General features: G+C 40.0%; 1 protein-coding gene and 1 non-coding gene across 2 annotated transcripts; one reads left to right on the top strand and one right to left on the bottom strand.

The window, feature by feature from the left end:
* Positions 1–242: 242 nt before the first annotated feature.
* Trnat-ugu (transfer RNA threonine (anticodon UGU)) lies at positions 243–315 on the bottom strand. The gene has a single exon. It is a non-coding gene; the product is annotated as a tRNA-Thr (tRNA).
* Positions 316–12,793: 12,478 nt separating this feature from the next.
* On the top strand, positions 12,794–17,645 carry LOC141910498 (uncharacterized). Its single transcript, XM_074801190.1, has 5 exons — positions 12,794–12,854; positions 14,062–14,160; positions 14,329–15,965; positions 16,465–16,672; positions 17,273–17,645. The coding sequence occupies exons 1-5, from the start codon at positions 12,794–12,796 to the stop codon at positions 17,392–17,394; spliced, it is 2,127 nt and encodes a 708-aa protein (XP_074657291.1). The 3' UTR covers positions 17,395–17,645.
* Positions 17,646–18,431: the final 786 nt, after the last annotated feature.

Below are 18,431 nucleotides of genomic sequence, written 5' to 3'. Positions count from 1 at the left end.
ATATCTTTAGTTTTCAACCTCCAACGTGGAACTTGAACCCACTCGTGACATTTGCCGTTGCCATTGCGTCGGCGTGGTCAGTTTATTTTCAACTACGCTGATAAAAGGTTCAATATCTGGTGTTTGTTGTTCATTTTCGATTAGAAATGTCTCAGGTGAAGTTTTAGACACTTGTGAAGCGAAGAAGATCAATTTGAGAAAGTATTTTTTAGTTAGTTTTGATAAACAAAAAGTTTTTATTTTGCCCCCAGAGAGATTTGAACTCTCGACCCCTGGTTTACAAGACCAGTGCTCTAACCCCTGAGCTATGGAGGCGACATAGCAAACGGGACGGCGCTTCTAAACTTGTCTCGTAATTTGTGACGTCGACCAGCTGTTGAGTGGTCACACGTGATTGACATTGATTTCTTCCACGAATTCACGGCATGTGTTTTCGGGCTGATTGTCCCGCTGATATCAACACTTCGATTTCTTCTTCATTGCAAGTGAATGGGGGACCAGCTATTCCGTCAGATGGCGCCACTGATATATCTGATGCACTCGACCAAAATTAATTCATTTTCGAGTAAAATTGATCTCAACTTTCGGTCTTCCAATCAAAATTGGCCAAATCATGCATTGAAATAAACTCTGATTAGTCTTTAGAGTTCATTTGTGCCACGATTTTCGTATATCATGCATAGAATTTGAGAAATTATCGTTAGATTTAAGATCGAGTTTTGAGAAGAAATCCAGCGTCGACGTCGTGTTGTATATACTAGCGAACCTGGCGGATTTTGGTGGAATTTCACTTGCAACGGTAGCGTCGCCGGTATCCCATTAACTCAACTCCGCTTTGATAGAATGATTTCTCAATGTAAACATACTTCGAACACCCGCGTAGAAAAACGGTGTTGGTAAAATGAACAATGTCTTGTGTTTGTAGTTCGTTTTAAATTTTAAATGTTGAATGGATGAATGAATGAGTGGAGGTGATGGAATGAAGATGAATGAAAGAAGGTGAATGAATGAATGAATGAATGAATGTGAACGAATGAACGATTTATTGATTAATGAATGAATTAATTAATTGATTAATGTGAATAATGAATTAATGTGAATAATGAATTAATGTGAATAATGAATTAATGTAAATGAATGAAGGTGAATGAAGGTGAATGAATGAAAGGGTCACTCGTAGCGTAAAGAACGCACACACGACACACAAGACAAATACAAAATGAACAGGAGGCAGGGATGACTATGCGAAGTGTGGACGATCAGTTTTTAGAACTCTGATGACAAAATGAAATCTTGCGTTTGTAGTTCACTTGCGGTTAGAAATGCCTCCCGGTTGAAGATCGGAACACACGTGTGAAGCTTGGATGACAGACTCATTATATGGTAGCGTCGTGGGGATCAATAAACAATCGCATGCCCAAAAAATGCTGAATTTAGGCTGAAGATCTATTCACCCTAGAAAATTTCATTCTCATGGTCACATATAAATAACTATTTCATAAGAGATCAAACGTTTCATTCACACTTCGAAAAAAAAACATTCGTCAACTAGCAACGTAGTAAGGCTAAACAAAAATGGTACCTTGTTTCTCCTTATCGGCTGGGTAATTTTTGTAAAATATAATCAAATTTGTAATCAGTTCATTTCTATAGCTGCCGGGTTTGTTATGGTAATATAAATCACACGATTTAAAAGGAGGTAATGTATGGGGTAGATAGGCAGCTGGCCGGGTCAAGTTTTAAGCTCAGCTGAGCGGAGAAACAAGGTATTATTTTTGTTTTAAGCCTAACAATTGGTTCGTTGAATCTATTTTTAACCGAAAACTAATGATTTCGCTTTTTTCACGACGATATCGCGAATTCGGAGGAGAAGGAATGCGAAAACGATAATTATTCCAAATTCCGTGATTTTATTCACAACCGAATTTCCTCAACCTAACAAAACATGCCTATTTCACGCGAGGAATTCAAATTATGGTATTTGGTATTTTTTCATCAGGTATTCTTGTTCGGGGAAAAAGTCCTCTGAAATGAACAGAAAAAAGCGAACATTATATTCTACCATGGACTTGAAACGAAGAATTAAAGAGTCCATGATTATATATACAACTCTCAAGGCGGCTTTTTACACTCAAACTTACATGGACAATTGTAAAGTCTGTTGATTCCCGCGATATCGAGGTCACTCGGTCCTTTCCGCTGTCCAAAGTCTCGATTCGGATTTCCTTTAGCTTCGATGGTCGGTTTACCGTTTCTGGAAAAAGCCGATTTTCCGTAGTGCATTAAGCTGCTGAAGTCGTAAGGCAAACCTTGAGTGTCCGTTTTGCGCTTGATCGTAAACTGACTGTGTCTATCTGAAATTGTGAGCGTTAGATTTTAGTACACTGAAATTCCAAAGTGTTCACAGGTACTCGAAGATACTGACGGTGATGTTCAACCGGTTTACAGGGTAGAGGTGGTCTGTTATTGAACGCTAAATGCTAAATCATGTCGTTCAAATGCCGCAGTGGGTTAGTTACTGAAAGGTTGTTTATGTAAACCCGTGTTTGAATATCACGGTACATTGGTCAGTAACTGAAAGGTTTTTGATAGTAACAAGTGTTTGCGGTGATATAGGGGTCAGTTATTGATAAGTTGTTTAATATCAAACAATATTTAGATACCGCGGTACAGGGGCCATTTTCTTGACGGTTGTTTAATGTAAACGGTGTTAAAATACCGCGGCAAAGGGGTAAGTTACTGAAAGGTCGTTCAATATCAACTATTTTCTTTAATATCACGTTACAGGGGTCAGTTCTTTAGTTATGAATAAACCTCGAAATGAACTTACTTTTTGGGATGTTGTCCCATTTCACTGTAATGTATTCGTCACGGTCGGTTCGGCTTTGTTCATGGTAAAAACCTGTACACGAGAAAAAAAGATATTGATATGAAATTAGTTAAACGACACATCTCTATTCCGGGTATGTTGTGGGTTCATTTTTGCTTCGGACCCAGTTTTCAGGTAACTGTGAATCCAGTTTCACAGTTGTGTGGGTTGAATTTGGCTCTGGATCCAGTTCAACATTTATGTGGGTTTGACTCTGAACCCAGTTCCACAGTAGCGTTGGTTTAATTCGACTCTGAATCGAGTTCAACAGTTATTTGGGTTTAATCTGAATCCAGTTCCAGTGTGCTGGGGTTTTAATGTTAGTCTGAACCAAATTCCACAGTTGCGTGGTTTAATTTGAGTCGGAATCCAGTTCCACAGTTGTGTGGGTTTAATCCGATTTCGGATACAGTCTTAAATACTTGATTGTACGGGTCTTATTTGACTGGACACAATCGCAATCAATCTATCATCATTATCAATTCACGTACCTATCGCATGCATGATTTCATGTATGATGATGCCGTGATTCTCACAATATCTACCGATTGAAATCGGCTGACTTCCTTTTAGCCAGAAAGCCTTTCCGACAAACGAATAACATCTGAAATAGATTTCGAACATTATTTCGACTCTGGCTATCGAGGATTCGTGGCAAGCAAGGATCCACCAGGTGTCGCCAGTGCGCACCCGGACAACGATACATTATTCTTTTCAGATTCAGATGGCGGGATGAGTACCTAGTCTTGTTTGTCAAAATTGGTTCATTTTCAATGAACTTTTACTGTAATTTTAGAACACGAACCACCAAATACATTTCAAATACATTTTTTTACTCAGCGATTGGTATAGTTTTGATTAACGATGATTACTAGCGAACCTGAAGGATCCTCGCCTACCATAATTGGTGTACTCGATTGCCTCAGTAGCGTTGGTAGCTCTCATTAGAATCCGTCTATCATTTTCCGAATTCCACGAACAGATGAATAAAGATTTACGCTTCATTTGAACCATAAAGATCAATCTGAGTTCATTATGGGAAACACGGATTGCCCGATATGGGGGGGGGGGGCTAAACATGTAGATGGAGGTAAATTGGAAGTGAACTTTGTCCTATCGATACGCATGCCTTCTAGTGGGATAGCTGGTGGCATGGGTCGTAAATCAAAAGTGAATCCAATCGGCCCTTCTATATGGTCCGACTTACCAGGACCTTCTTTTAGATGAAATTCAGGCTTTGGAAGTAGAAAGTTCGGACCACCTGTCATTAGATTACCCGTTTATCATCGTCGAATCTTCAATTACAATTAGCTAATTTCCTCAAGTAAGCATCAACGAGGAGGAAATCACTTGAATTAACTGCTGTAAATTGTTGCACTTCTGCATTCTTGTGGAAAAGAACCTAGCAATCCTACATCGAAATTTTCTGCATAGAGTGATTTGTAACTCAACCTTTTAGGTGGTGTAGGTTGGGGTAATTTACCGTATAATAAGCTTGAATATTGCACATGTCGATGTTATGAATAACAAGATAAAACAAAAGGTAAATAATGATATCAATAAACGTACCCTTTTTTTCTGACGAATTTCAACCAGTTCCGGTCCCTCTTTCTGAATCGCCGGAACTGTAAACAGGTTTTCTCTTCTAGTTCAGCAATAGCTTTTCTGATTAGTTTTTGTTTGGCTAGAAAAGTTAAATACATAAATCTATTTCCGCCTAGCAACAGTAATTAATAAGTCCGGCGTTTGTTTTGCAAAGTTGATTTTGTAAGTCGACGCCTTGAAGTTTCAACAAGTCCCGCCACTTATCAGTGCTCAGGAATTTCAACGACCGTAAGACAGCCCTAAAGCATGCCAGTGCAGTTAGAGCTTCGACTAGTTTGCCATCTAGCGAACATTTAAGTCAGTAGGTCAGTCGCACCTGAGGCGACATTGCCATCACTCATGGTTTTCATATTGTGTGTCGAATTTATTTCAGATAACCCGTATTGAATGTTTCTTTACAAGGTTTTTGCGGCGTCAAAAATTTTTTTTATTTCAGAATCGACCCGATTGTAACGAACGTTTTACCTTTATCGAAGACGCTGTCTATCTCGTACGGGACGATGCCTCCGGTCCATAGACTGGTTTTGGATGTTGTCGCCGATCGTTTAAGCGACACGGAAGCCGGCGGTTGCAGGATGTCGCCTTCGAGCAAATCATCTTCCGCGTGGACGGCTTGAAATATAGGAGACGAGCAGGATTTGATTCCCCGATCGAATTTCTTAACATTCGAAAAACGAAGACTAACATTTAGGTACGTAGCAAAGAGGACTCCGATTTAGCAGCAGCTATCCCGCTAGATGGCGTGCGTATCAACAGGGAAACTTTTTAAATCTATTTTTTTCTATCTACCTAATTTATCAACGTAAGCAGGTAGATACAAATTTTACAAAACTGATGTGCAAAATGTTAATAATAAGATTCTTTGTGATAATGATAATTTTCTTAGCTCTTACTGTAAATACTTAATCCTTATGTACTACTGAGCGTGGTTTGAGTGTATACATCTTATCTTATCTTATCTAATCAACTCTTATCAACTCGGTAGAAATAAAGGTACGTAGCGAGGAGTGCCCCGTGTCAGCAAATTCATTTTCAAAAAGTTCTTTTTCAATTTCATTAGACTTTTTAGCCTCACATCCGAAATTAGGCAAATCATATTGCTCGGCAAATTTACCTCGATCTTTAGGGTTCACGTGCAAAAAGATCGTTTGTATCAAAAAAATTGTCATTCATAGTAATTTAGGTATTTTGTATAGCTTTCATTTGAATGTGAGGAGAAATGCGCACTACGGTCCTAGCTTGCACTATCACTAGCATGCACTGGGCGAACGAACGTAGAGCCTTTATTTGGAGATTGTTATCAAATGTTTTCCAAAGGTAACGAATGAAATGAAATTCATAACATTCGAAATTACAACTGACCTTCGTTTATCTTGTTTATCTGATCGTCCACGTTGTCCAGCTCTTCGCTTTCAGCACCTGGTATGAAATACATTGAAAAAATTTTAGAAATTAAAGAAAAAGCGTCGAAATTGTATTATGATTCAAATCGGCTTTTGATCGAAAATGGATATTCATAGCTCTAAAGAAGAAAATCGACTTCAAGCTAAAGAGATTTCTAACCGAGATTGGATCTAAATCGAAACAAAATGAAATCGGAAAATTATAATTTGATCCAATCAACATTGAACGCCTATCACTTGGGTCGAATTGTGCATATTGCATTTGAAATGGGGACAATTACCTTTTTCTAAAGGGACTGAATCAACGATGTCAAGCAGGGCGATAGTGGCCCCCAAAACAAGCAACCTCGCAATGATAAACTTCATTGTGTCAATAGCTGAAAACGAAACGAAATCAAACGTAAAATATTCAAATTTTCGTAAGGCCCGATTGACGCGCTACATAATCAACAACACATGGCGCAACTGACTAAAAAAGCAAATGACACGTGTCTTGGGATGCCCTTAAGAATAGTTAGATAACACATCTCAGCTACTGTCGATGTGAACCTAAAGACTGGCACGAGACACTCGATTCCTGGACGCGGTTTTATACACTGGTATTAACTTTAAACCGTGGGGTAACTCGGTTGCAAATGAATGGAGTTAGCCCCCGGGTAAAAGATAATACGTCTAGTCTATAAATCTCGCCCCCGGTTTCTACTAGATTTTTGATGAGCGGGATACTCGCTTACTACAGCAACCGGATACGATCAGTTGCTGTAATTCAATACACGCTATAGTCTTTAGAGAATCGTAGCGAATGCAGCAGTTATTAATCTAAATGAATGTTTTAAACACTCTTATTTGGTTATAACCTGCTGAAAATAATATTTCCATACGAGACACAAGACCCTAATGATCTAATATCTTTTTCATTGAACGACTAGTTTCATTATCCGCGAAAATACCATAAATGATTGAGTTATCTCGCAAGGCTCCTATTCCACATAGTAATTGGTTGAAGTTCGACTCTTAAAAAGTTGAATTCCGTTCACTACAAATGTTTCAGGCCTTGTGCCCTGACTGATTCTTTACTGCGAGGGTATTTTGATTACCATCATTGTCGTTTCACTTTAATTGTGTGTTTTTTCCTGTATTAGGCCTTAACATTTTAAATTAAGAAGTTTATTTTTTCTTCCTGTTAAGAAAAGTAGTAAATAGCTTAACATGAAAAAATATTCTAATAGAATCTCTTCTTGATTAGCTCGTTCTCACCTGATTATCACCAATACAAGTCCTGATGAAATGATCTGGGTTCAATCCGTTATCACTTAAATACAAAAATCCATCCCCCGCAGCTGTGGCGATATCCGGTCATCATCTTCCGGTCATTTGCGCGTGCATCGACATCCGATAATCTGCTTCCGGTATGTTATGTGGCTGCCTCACGGTATTATTTTGTTTGTCGAATCGATCCGTATCTTCGGTACAAACTCACTTAAATTCAAACGAGTAGTATAATTTCGAATATTGACGTAAGGCGGTATTTCCCACTCGCTCGTAACGGAGACGATTGTAACGATTCGAAATTATAATTTGGGTTCTACCGCTGTTTCATACGTTCCACTGTCCAGAAATTGGGCCGTTATACCCGGCAGGGCCACGCGACGCTGTTTTGAAGGTTTTTTTTACAATGGGACCTTTTGGAGCGAAAACAATTCGAACACCTTTTATTTATACTGGTAATCGAGCATCCGCCTTTGTTTCTAATTCCCATATGTTCATGACTATCCCTGCACCCTTTTATTTTTCTAATTGTGATCAATGTAACTTTGTTTGGAATCATGATGTTTAGTAAACTAAAACTACAAAAGAAACAATTTCGCACTGACGCAGCGACGCCCGGTGAAAAATCTACCGAACTCAGAATATTAAAATTGGTTCTCATAATTGTAGCTATATTTTTTATCCGTGAAATTCCCGCATCACTGGAGCGTCTGCTAGGTTACTTCAGAAAGGAGTTTGGATTACCTCACGGTGTATCTATGGATGGAATGATGATCATGCGTGAAGTAGGAATTCTGCTCAGTGTTTTAGATTCATCCGTAAATTTCTTCCTTTACTGCGCGACGAACGACGCCTTTAGAAAAAAATCTAAACAGATTTTATTGATAAATTATTTTTGTGATTCGAAATAGAAAAGAAAACTGTATGCACAGCCAAGTTCAGTCCAAAAGTCGAAGAACGTGGTCTACCAGTTTCTTTTGAGTGACTTATTCGAATATGGTGTTCGACCGGTCCTATGGTGCTTTTCCACTTTTATATACATACTAGCTGAATACCCGTCCAGTGGACGGCTTTCTGGTCGGTCGTGAGCACACCCTCTCAGCGAATTAATCCCGAATCCTGGGGTGTACTTATTACATTGACCACACGACCCGTACGTTCATTTTGAAAGCCTATCCCCATCAACCATTAATTGAGAATGACCGAAATGTACTGAAAGATCGCATCTCAGGGCCTTGAACATTCAAAATTTTCCGGGGAGTGCCCCCACATCCCCCATATCGGGCCATGATGTGGGTGACTTTTCAGTTTACCTATGCGCCCTGGGGTGGTGAAACATCTGGATCTGCTCCTAGACCAAAGATAACCTCAATGGCATTGTATCATCAACAGAAAAATTATTAAAATATGAGCTCTCATATACCTTCCTGAACGGACATCTTGGACGTTTTAATGCTAGAATTTAATAGCGACGATGATATTAGTATTCTATATTTTGTATCACTGTTTTTGATTCCTCTTAATACGTACATTTTCTTAAGAGAGCCCGTCGCAGAAAAGTATGTACATACATGTATATCGCTAGCTGATCCAATCATATTAATTTCGATCCAAAGATTACATTTGAATGAATTATTAGCTTAAAAGTCAATGTTCATTAAATGAACTAATTTTGACAACAATAGACCGTGTGCTCGTCACGCCATCTGGTGGGATAACTAATGCTGCGGCCCCCGTTATAAAACTCTACTGATTAGATGTTAAGCACATTAAATTCAGAAATGTGGAAATATTGTGGAAATCGTCCGCATATTCAAAATCCATTACTCCGTATAATAAAAAGTTAGAATGGATTCCTTTTGACTAATTGGATAAATTAGAAACGAGGGAAGAAAGATCGAAAGTTGATTGATATCGATTTCTAGATTAATTTATTTAATTAAATCGACGACAGAATGTGGTACAGCGGACTCCGCCTTATGCGAGTTTCGTTGAAACTAGTACTACACAAAAAACCATTTGCTACTGTTATTCAATGATATAAATATCAGCCTCGTCCAGTATCTCTATATGAAAGGTAATCCATTTAAAGTAATCCTCAAAGTTTTGACTTCGTTTCCATGCAATCTGTGCCTAACCCGTCAAATCTTAACGGCTGTACGCCGACAATACAACACTATCGATCTTCCATCTCCGTTGGTGAGGGATGTGTCGCTATAACCTGAATTTACCAACCATCGGCGATTAGTTTCGGTGTCCTACTCTTTTATTAGATCGGGCAGATCCGGTTTGCCTCCATTGGTACTCTATTATTGGTAACGAGACCTTTTGGAGAGTCAGAACCCCGCTTTCCGTCGAGGCGGTGCGATTCGGATTTTGTGTGGAGCCAACCGAAGGTTTCGGATGAAGACTTCGGTGATCAACTCGAATAATACGCCAATACGGACGGTCTATGGCGATCGTATCTTATGAAATAAAAAAGTGATCGTTGCGTTATCTACCATAGACAGCCATTAGGCTTTACCGTATCCATGTTTCTAACCAATGATCTTCCTGGGGTTTTTTTTCGAACAGTTAAAACCGCTTCATTCGGTAAAAAGAGAATGTCCCGATTTATCCGGTTAAGGCGGAGTCTCAGCTTGTAGATATCATTTCTGCGATGGTAATCGAGTAATTTTAGATACTACACAAATGACAAAGTTCAAGATTTGGGCTACGGTTTCTGAGATCAGACTGCGCAATTCGTTTCTGATTTCTTTTCCCGTCATCAGGTACAAGTACAGGGTAAACGAATAGTTTACCATTAAGATATCGACTAAGACCGCGAAAACGATTTTAAGTTCAGGGTTCGTCCGGACGAACGGGCCGAGTAAAGTGGCGGGGAACGTCGTGGTCATGAAAAAGGCGCACAGTAACAGAACCAAAACGGTTACCTGGTTTGAGTATTTCGACGCTCGGGTCGTTACCGATTTGCCTTTTTTTCTCAACAAAGTGATCGACGTTATCGCGGACGTAATCGCTAACGAAATGAACGGGCCTATCGAGATGAAAATCGACGTTAGCAAAGGCTTGGTGAATTGAGGCACATTTTTATAAACGCAACCCCGGTTGTCGATGACGTCGATAGTTAAGAATAGATAGCTATAAATCAGCGCAACGACGCAGATGACGGAAAAACAGAGTTTCGACGCTGTATTCGGGCTCCAGAAACGGGGACCCCTAAACGGAAAACAAACAACGCACATTCGCTCGACGGCTACGAGGACCAGCGTCCACGGGCTGCTCGCAAAGCCCAGCGTCAGCAAGTATTCGAAACATATACATTGAATTCGTGTTGACGGTTTAACCAGTAATTTCCTGCTGCCAAATGCGTAAGATATAACGTTGATATATTTCATCGAATAACTGATTAGAACCAATGTGTCGCAGACGGCTAGCTGAACGAACATGCGACTGAATGAACGTCCCCACAGCTTGCGCTTGCGCATTACCATCACGATCAGGAGATTGCCGACAAATCCGAGCATCAAGCAGAGACTAGCGAATACGAGGTAACACCAGAGATAGGTTCCGTTTATCGTAGTAGCCGCCAGTACGAGGCTCGTGAAGATGTTTGTAATATTCGAGCCGTTCCGGGGAGTAGACGTTGCAGCCATTGCGTCGACCAATCAGACTTCACTCTCAATCAAAGCACACTAATTATTGAAACTATATCGAAAGCTATATAGATTCCACAAAACGTACACGCCTTTTCTTTTTTAGATCGTCAAATAAAACGACCTTCAATTTTTAACTCAGGTTGTACGTGTTTAAATCACTGATTTTTCAATACAAGAAACAATGAATTTTCAAAGAATATATGATGTAACGTTGGTCTACTGGGACAGGTTGTGAACTGTCGGAGTAAGGGTATGTGACATATAATTGACTCTGTCCCTTACTGTGGTTAGGTTGAGACCGATTAAATTCTACCCCGAGTTGATGTCAAATACTGAGTAAGAGTTTGTGAATTACAGTAGTCTTTGTCTCTTACTGCGGTATAGTTGAGACCGGTAAAATTCTATCCAGAGTTGGTGTCAAATACTGAGTAAGAGTTTGTGAAATACAGTAGACTCTGTCTCTTACTGCGGTAAATTTGAGACGGGTACAATTCTACCCCAAGATTGTGTCAAATACAAATAATAGTTCGTAAAAAATACAGCATACTCTGTCTCAACTGCAGTAGAGATTAAGACGAAAGTAACGGTTTAGTTGAGTGTAATAGGGGATACTCATGAGAAACCAGGATCCGAACGACATTAAAGCAAAAACAAACAAACACGTCGAAGAATGATAGCAGATAGCTGTAAATTATCTATAGAGGCTATGTGGACGTGCACGCGTTGTTCACTTACGTCACATCAGACGTAAAATGGCCGTCGAATGTGACTTCTTTTCAGGTCGACATGACGTGCTGTATGGCACCGGGTGCACGAACTGTATAGTAGGAACAAATCATTCTATTAACCCAGATAATTTCATACCCTTTAAACTGACTGACCAGTATCCCTAGAGTATGTCTTACCGCATAGTTGTTTCACACATTATGTAAATTAAAAAAGATGATTGTTAATATTTTTGTTCGGGACGTTGGAACGCAAATTATAAAAATTATGTTTTTAGTTAACATTCTCGGTGGAAAAACCATAATCGAGACTGAAAATAGTCTCAACTATCTAGTACATTGTATGTCTTACCCTATACAGCGGAACCTCGTAACAACGATCTCGGATACTACGATTCATTGGATATAACAAATATAGAATGAGGACTCCGTGCCACCAGCTATCCCACTAGACGGCGTGCGTATCAGTGCGACAACCATGTCACAATCTAGTTCATTTTCAATGAACTTTCATCTAGATTGTTAGCCTCCCTCATCAGAAGTTAGGCAAATCACTCCTATTGACAAACTCAGATTACCTTTAGGTTCATATAGAGGCCGAATTTCATCAATCACCATTGAAAGAACTTGAGAAATTATGGATAGATTTCAATTGAATCTGAGAAAAAGTCCGGGAGTTGTCGGAATGCACACCTGGGACACCCGGTGAATGCTCGCTTGCCACAAATGGAATCCTCGATTGCCACAGGCGAACGTAGGGTCCTCATTTCGTCCCAAGTAAGACAGGGTCGACTTGAAACCCTCATTTGACCCTATAAGTACTTACTTATTACACCGCGGTAGTTACACGGAGGTATTAGGAGGGTTAATGCAAATCCGAAATTATAAAAATTGATTCGAGTGAGAGCGCGATATCATGAATGAAGTATGTTGTTGAATCGAGAATCATTGAAGTAATGCCGACTCGTAAAAGCGCGCTTTGATCGTTACCTAATTTCTATAAATGATTCTAATCAAATTGTATAATTGAAAAACGGGAATCACATCGTTTCCAGCAGATGGACGAGACAGATTTGTCGCACGATCAAAACAACTTCCATTCAAATTCGAGATTCGATTTCAAAACACGAAATTCGTTCGTCTTTGTCCACGTGTGCGCGATCCCATTGTAAGCCGCGTACGAGTCCATTGAAAACGACTCAGATGTTTCGCGTGGACACAAAGCCGCGTAATTATTTTCGTAATTAGTGAATTGCCGACTCGATGTCCATAAAAGTCGAAGTCGCGATCGAAAAATTGCATCGTTCCTCGAACGGCGCTACAGGTAAGATACGCTCGATCAATCTCATTTCAGGTTGTAACTTCGTTCAAAAGGAATTTTTTTCCGTCGTTTTCGTCAAAACTTTTTTGTTTTTGTTTTCACCGTCTAAATTTTCGATCGAATGTTTTTCTTCATTTTTACGATGATTTTAATTCAATTCGTCTTAATTTTCACTACATTTATCTGCAGTATTTCCCAAGATCATATTTGCAAACGTGCAAAACATGATAGCAATAAAATAATCTAAGTTAGTAATATCTTATTTTCTAAAAGGAGCCGTGTTAACCGAGTATAGAATTAATACAACCGGACTAGCAATTCTTTGTAGGTTAACTATTTTATCTTACGCACGAACTATCGCTACCAGTGTACAGTAGCTTTTGACACCTTCACCTGATATGGCTATTATACATTAGTAGCGAAAGCTCGTGCGTCAAATGAAATAGGCAACCTTTGAAGTACTACTCGTCTCGTTGGGGATTTAGGGATTTACGGGTGATGCATTATGGAGGTTAATGCATAGACCAGAATTGCGTTTGAAAAATTGAATATGGAGTTTAGCTTATGTTTGAATATTCCTAGGTAAATCGGAACTGTGTTAAGCAAAATTATACATTCCATACAATAAGTGATATTTATTTGCGATAACATTTTAAACGTTCATTTACTCAAAACCACTGGTTTTGGGGTGCATGACGCCGCAGGAACCTTGTGCATAGTGCAGGAGCATGGTGCAGCAATATAGATATGTATACAATGATATTAATAATGATAATACTAACAATGATTATTCAATAAAATGATAATAGTAAGGACAATAGTAACACAATTTGAGATGAGTCGATAAGATGCACAATATCCGTGTATGATGGAAAACGCGTGAAACTCCAACAATATTTAAGCCAAAATGCAAAGTTCTTGAATAGAAATGTACAGAAATTTGAGCGACCTTTCGACTAAAAGCCATCATCAGGTGTACTGAATCAGAATGAATTGTTAAGATATCCATACAGGAATGTAACTACAAAGGAACTAAGTTAGTGATTAAAAGTTGAATACAGATTAAAGGAATGGAGGAAAAATATAGCGATTCAGATCATTCGACTGAGTATTATAATAAACGAGCCTACTCTATCGTATTTTGCTATATATAATCTATCAATTCAAGTTTTTATAAGTGGTCTACGGGTAATTTTCCCTTTATTTCTAGGTATGAACACTATGTATGTCTACTGTTTAATCGTGTGCGCTTTAGTGCTCGCTGTCGCCGCAAGGGGGCCTCCTACGATGTATGCAGATGACGTATACGGTAAAACATATACAATTTTGTATTCTACCTAATCACAAACAGTCATTCAATTTCATCTTACTCTGGAATGAGAAATTGAAGCTCTTCGCCAGGTCGTCGAAGTTGTCGGGAAAAAGAGCGATTTAGGGCCGATTCAACGAATAGTAAGTTTGTCTTAATCAATTACAGAGCCTATTCACGCGAGACCATGCAGACGGACGGATAAGCAATGCGTATTTACGCTCGAAGTAGTTGAAACGCTGACGATGGTTTATCGACGAACCCTGCTGTTTACTTATCAGGGCAGACTCTACAATTGGAACGACGATCCTACTAATCCGAACGTATCAGCAATCGATCCGGCGAACGTGGTCGTTTCGGACGGCTTCATGAGACCCATCCGGATGTTGACGTTCAACGGGACGGTTCCCGGACCAGATATCGTGGCGTGGGAGAACCAAGAAATAATCATCAACGTACACAACAAGGATATCTCCGAAGCGATATCCGTTCATTGGCACGGGTTGCATCAGAGGAATTCGGGATGGTACGACGGTATCCCGTGGTTGACTCAGTGTCCCCAACTGCCTGGTGAGATCTTCACGCAACGTTTCAAGGCCTACCCGTACGGTTCGTTCTGGTATCACTCGCACGTCGGCATACAGCTTTCCGATTCTCTTTACGGGGCTTTTATCATCCATCCCAAGAAAGCCGAACAGCCACTTGTATCCGGAGATTTCAACGTGATGTTCGGTGACATAAACCATGAAGTCATAGGTAACGCGTGGTATTTGTATCTGACCAACAACATCTGGAGTAGCCTAGCTGCCAAATATAACGATTCCTCGTTAGATCAACGCTACCATTCTCTCGTGGTCAACGGTAGGGGTCGCTACCAGGCTCCCGACGGCACCTTCCTGACGGAGAGTCCGCTGACGGAGTTCGAGGTCGTCCCAGGTAAAGTGTACAGATTCCGTATAATCGGCTCGCAAGCGACGACTTTCGTGACGTTCTCGATCGACGGCCACCGAATGCAGGTGATAGCGACAGACGGCCGCGACCTGAAACCTCAGTGGGTAACTCACGTGCAAGTGACACCTGGTGAGAGGTACGATGTACTAGTCGTGGCCGACCAGCCAGTCGATACCTATTGGATACGGGCGAGTCGCGGACTGGCTATCCTACGATACCGAGGAGCGACTTCTGGCATCGATCCTAATTCTACCACTCATCGATGTGCACAAAACGAAACAACGTGCATCGTCTACAACTGCGACGCTTTCGACTTCGCTCGACCAAACCAAGAATGCATTACATTCGATCGTATGAGGTCGAAATACAAACAACGGGTCCCCGGACGTCCCGGGGGTAGCCGACGTTACCGAGGACATCGAATCAGAGAAAGCTTATTCAATTTCGGCTTCAAGCGGGGTCCGCGCGTAAACGGTGTTCGTTATCAGGTGCCGGTGTCGCCGATTCTTACGCAACCGGGCGAAGCCCAGGAAAACCCGTGCTATGAGCCGTGCCAGACGAACAACACGTGCGAGTGTACCTACAACCACCACATGAAACTAGGAGAGATCCAACAGTTCGTCATACTGAGTCTGGGCATCGGGCGTAGCAATCATCCTATACATATGCACGGACATCATTTTTACGTCGTGAAGATCGGGTTGCCTCAAATGAATTCGTCTGGGGCGATTATTGGCCAGAATGAAGATCTCATCTGCGACGACCCGATATGGTGTAATCGAGCGAGATGGAGAAATTCGACTTGGGGTGGCAACAACATCCCCGGTTTGAATCTGTTTGATCCACCATTAAAGGTGAATCATTGATCGTGAAGTAATAAACAGGTTTTGTTTTTGTTTTGATGAATGAATTATCAACTTATTTCTCGAACTGTGTAGAAAAATGGGGAACCCGCAAAACCGGATATCCCACTAGATGGCGTGGCGAGCAATAGGTCGACCGTTGTCAAAATTAACTCATTTTCAATGAACTTTGAACTCCAGAATCCATACATTATTAGAGCACCAATACTTCCATTCTTCAATTTGGATATCGGTCTAGTTTTCATGAATTAATTGTCTGTTCAAAGAGAAAAGTTCATTTACAATTGATTGAAACGTAGAAAAAGCGAACGCAGACGACCTATAATCTGTTAGCGCCATCTGGTGAATTCTCGCCTACCATACGTGGAATACTCGATTGCCATAGTAGCACTGCGGGTACCCGATTGGGCATCCTTTTTTTTCAAAAGAGTCCTTGTTATATGTCGAATAACCTCTCAATATTGTTTCTTAATGTAGTTTTATATTTCAGGATACCGTCCTCGTACCGGCCGGTGGTTACGTCGTCATCCGTTTCAAGGCTGATAATCCGGGCGCTTGGGGACTGCACTGTCACATCGAACCGCATCTGATGTTTGGAATGTTCGTCGCTCTGATCGAGGGCTTCGAGAAATTCGACTCGTTCGATATTCCACCTAGATTCCCTACTTGTCGACATTACACGCCCGAACATTACAGACGTGAGTACCTTTTTTTTCTGTCCAGAACGGTGGCCGATACAGGAAATGAAAATATTTCTTGACGAACAAAAAAATAATTTCGTCACAAAAAAAAAACATTTTTCATCCAAAATAATTCCACTATGAAAAATACTTAATATATTAGTATTAGTCCAAAATATATTAGTACCTAAAAAATTCCATTATTATCAGCTACTATTGAGTTAAGCATTTGATTTTTTGGAGAACTCTTACTTACAACCATATTCAATTTTTAGGAAGAGGCTAAAAAACTCACTTTTTTAATGAAGATTATATTTGATATGCTGTAATTGGCTCTGATCGTTTTATATTATAATCTTATTTCATATCTTGTCTTATTTATGTAAAGTGATACGAGTCTAAAATGAGAATGATGTTATATAAAAATAATCATTATTAGAATTGATATCATTATTATCATCATTATTATCATTATTATTATTACTATATCCTTAATGAGAATAAGGCTTCGAAAGCATGTTTTGTTCTAGTTTCGAGTCTTGTTCGTTAGAAGTTTCATATATTCGGCAACTGATTTGCATATTAGATTTACATAATCGAATGAACGATCTATTTCAGCGTACGAGGACATGGATTATTACGGATACAGCAGCGAGCACGAAAACGACCGCTACGGTAGCACGAATTCATATATTGGTAGGAGTGGAAGAAGTCGAGGAAGAGGCTACTATAAGAAATAATTTCGTCTGATTACCAAAGACCCAGCATAGCACAGCATCGCTGCAAATAAAACCGCTTATTCATAGAAATTCTCCGGAAATATCTTTGCTTCCATAGACCATTCTGTTCAGACGTCCGTCGTAAATATTTCGATAAGAAATATCGCTTAAATATTTTGAATAATCGCTAAAAAAATCTATCGCTAATCTACCGTGCCGTGTGTATCGATCAAACACCTTTGCTTTACCAAACCTAAGTTGGTCTATCGCTGTTCGAGTGTTCTTCGATCTTGTTTTTCTCAGCAATCTGTTGTTTCTCGAGTTTGTTAACGCGCCCGTCGCAAAATAAACGCTTATGAAACACGAACGAAACTAATTTCTCTCGATTTTTTGTTCTTAGAGAATTTTACGTTGCAGACAAATCACGAGATTAACTATGAGGAGGTGCAACGCCAGGTTATCCCGCCAGGTTGTGTGACGAATACTCAGTTCTTCGTTGTCAAAATTAGTTCATTTTCAACTCTTCAGACTGAATTTTTATGCTCCCGAATCAATATATTATCATAGTAGCCAGGAAATTACAATACTTTCATTTTTCTACTCGAATATCGGTAAGGTATACTAGTTTCCATTGTATTTGTAGAAAAAAGTTCATTCGGTTTTCATTGAAACGTAGAAGAAATTGAACGTGAAAGATTCAGTTACTACTAGTGAACCTGACAATCCTTGCTTCCCACAGGAGCGTCAGTAATTCCCCGTTGACTAAAACGACATGAGATGCGTCATTGACGCGTGTTACTTTTTCTAGGAATTATCAACGCCATGTGCACGTCATTAAAATATCGTTAACATATTCGAATAAAGACGTATTCCAGCTCGTGAGGATGGGGATTATCATGGTTTCAGCAGCGGCGAGCGCAAAGCGACCGCTATGGAATCACGGATACTAACGACTTTGGTCTAGGCAATGATCGGGTGATTACAGCGGCCGGGATGCAAGGTTTAAGTTATCAGGATGCAGTTGATCGAGGCAGCCGAAGAGGATGGTAGTGTAAAGG

This window comes from Tubulanus polymorphus, chromosome 9 (genome assembly GCF_964204645.1).
Source record: "Tubulanus polymorphus chromosome 9, tnTubPoly1.2, whole genome shotgun sequence".
Lineage (NCBI taxonomy): Eukaryota > Metazoa > Nemertea > Palaeonemertea > Tubulaniformes > Tubulanidae > Tubulanus > Tubulanus polymorphus.
Note: the sequence above shows the minus strand (reverse complement) of the source record. Positions and strands in the feature narration are given on the sequence as shown.

Coding starts and splice junctions, on each gene's coding strand:
- LOC141910498 (XM_074801190.1), top strand. CDS start 12,794: ATGTCCATAAAAGTCGAAGTCGCGATCGAAAAATTGCATCGTTCCTCG. Junction 12,855..14,061: donor TTCCTCGAACGGCGCTACAG/GTAAGATACGCT, acceptor CTTTATTTCTAG/GTATGAACACTATGTATGTC. Junction 15,966..16,464: donor TGTTTGATCCACCATTAAAG/GTGAATCATTGA, acceptor TTTATATTTCAG/GATACCGTCCTCGTACCGGC.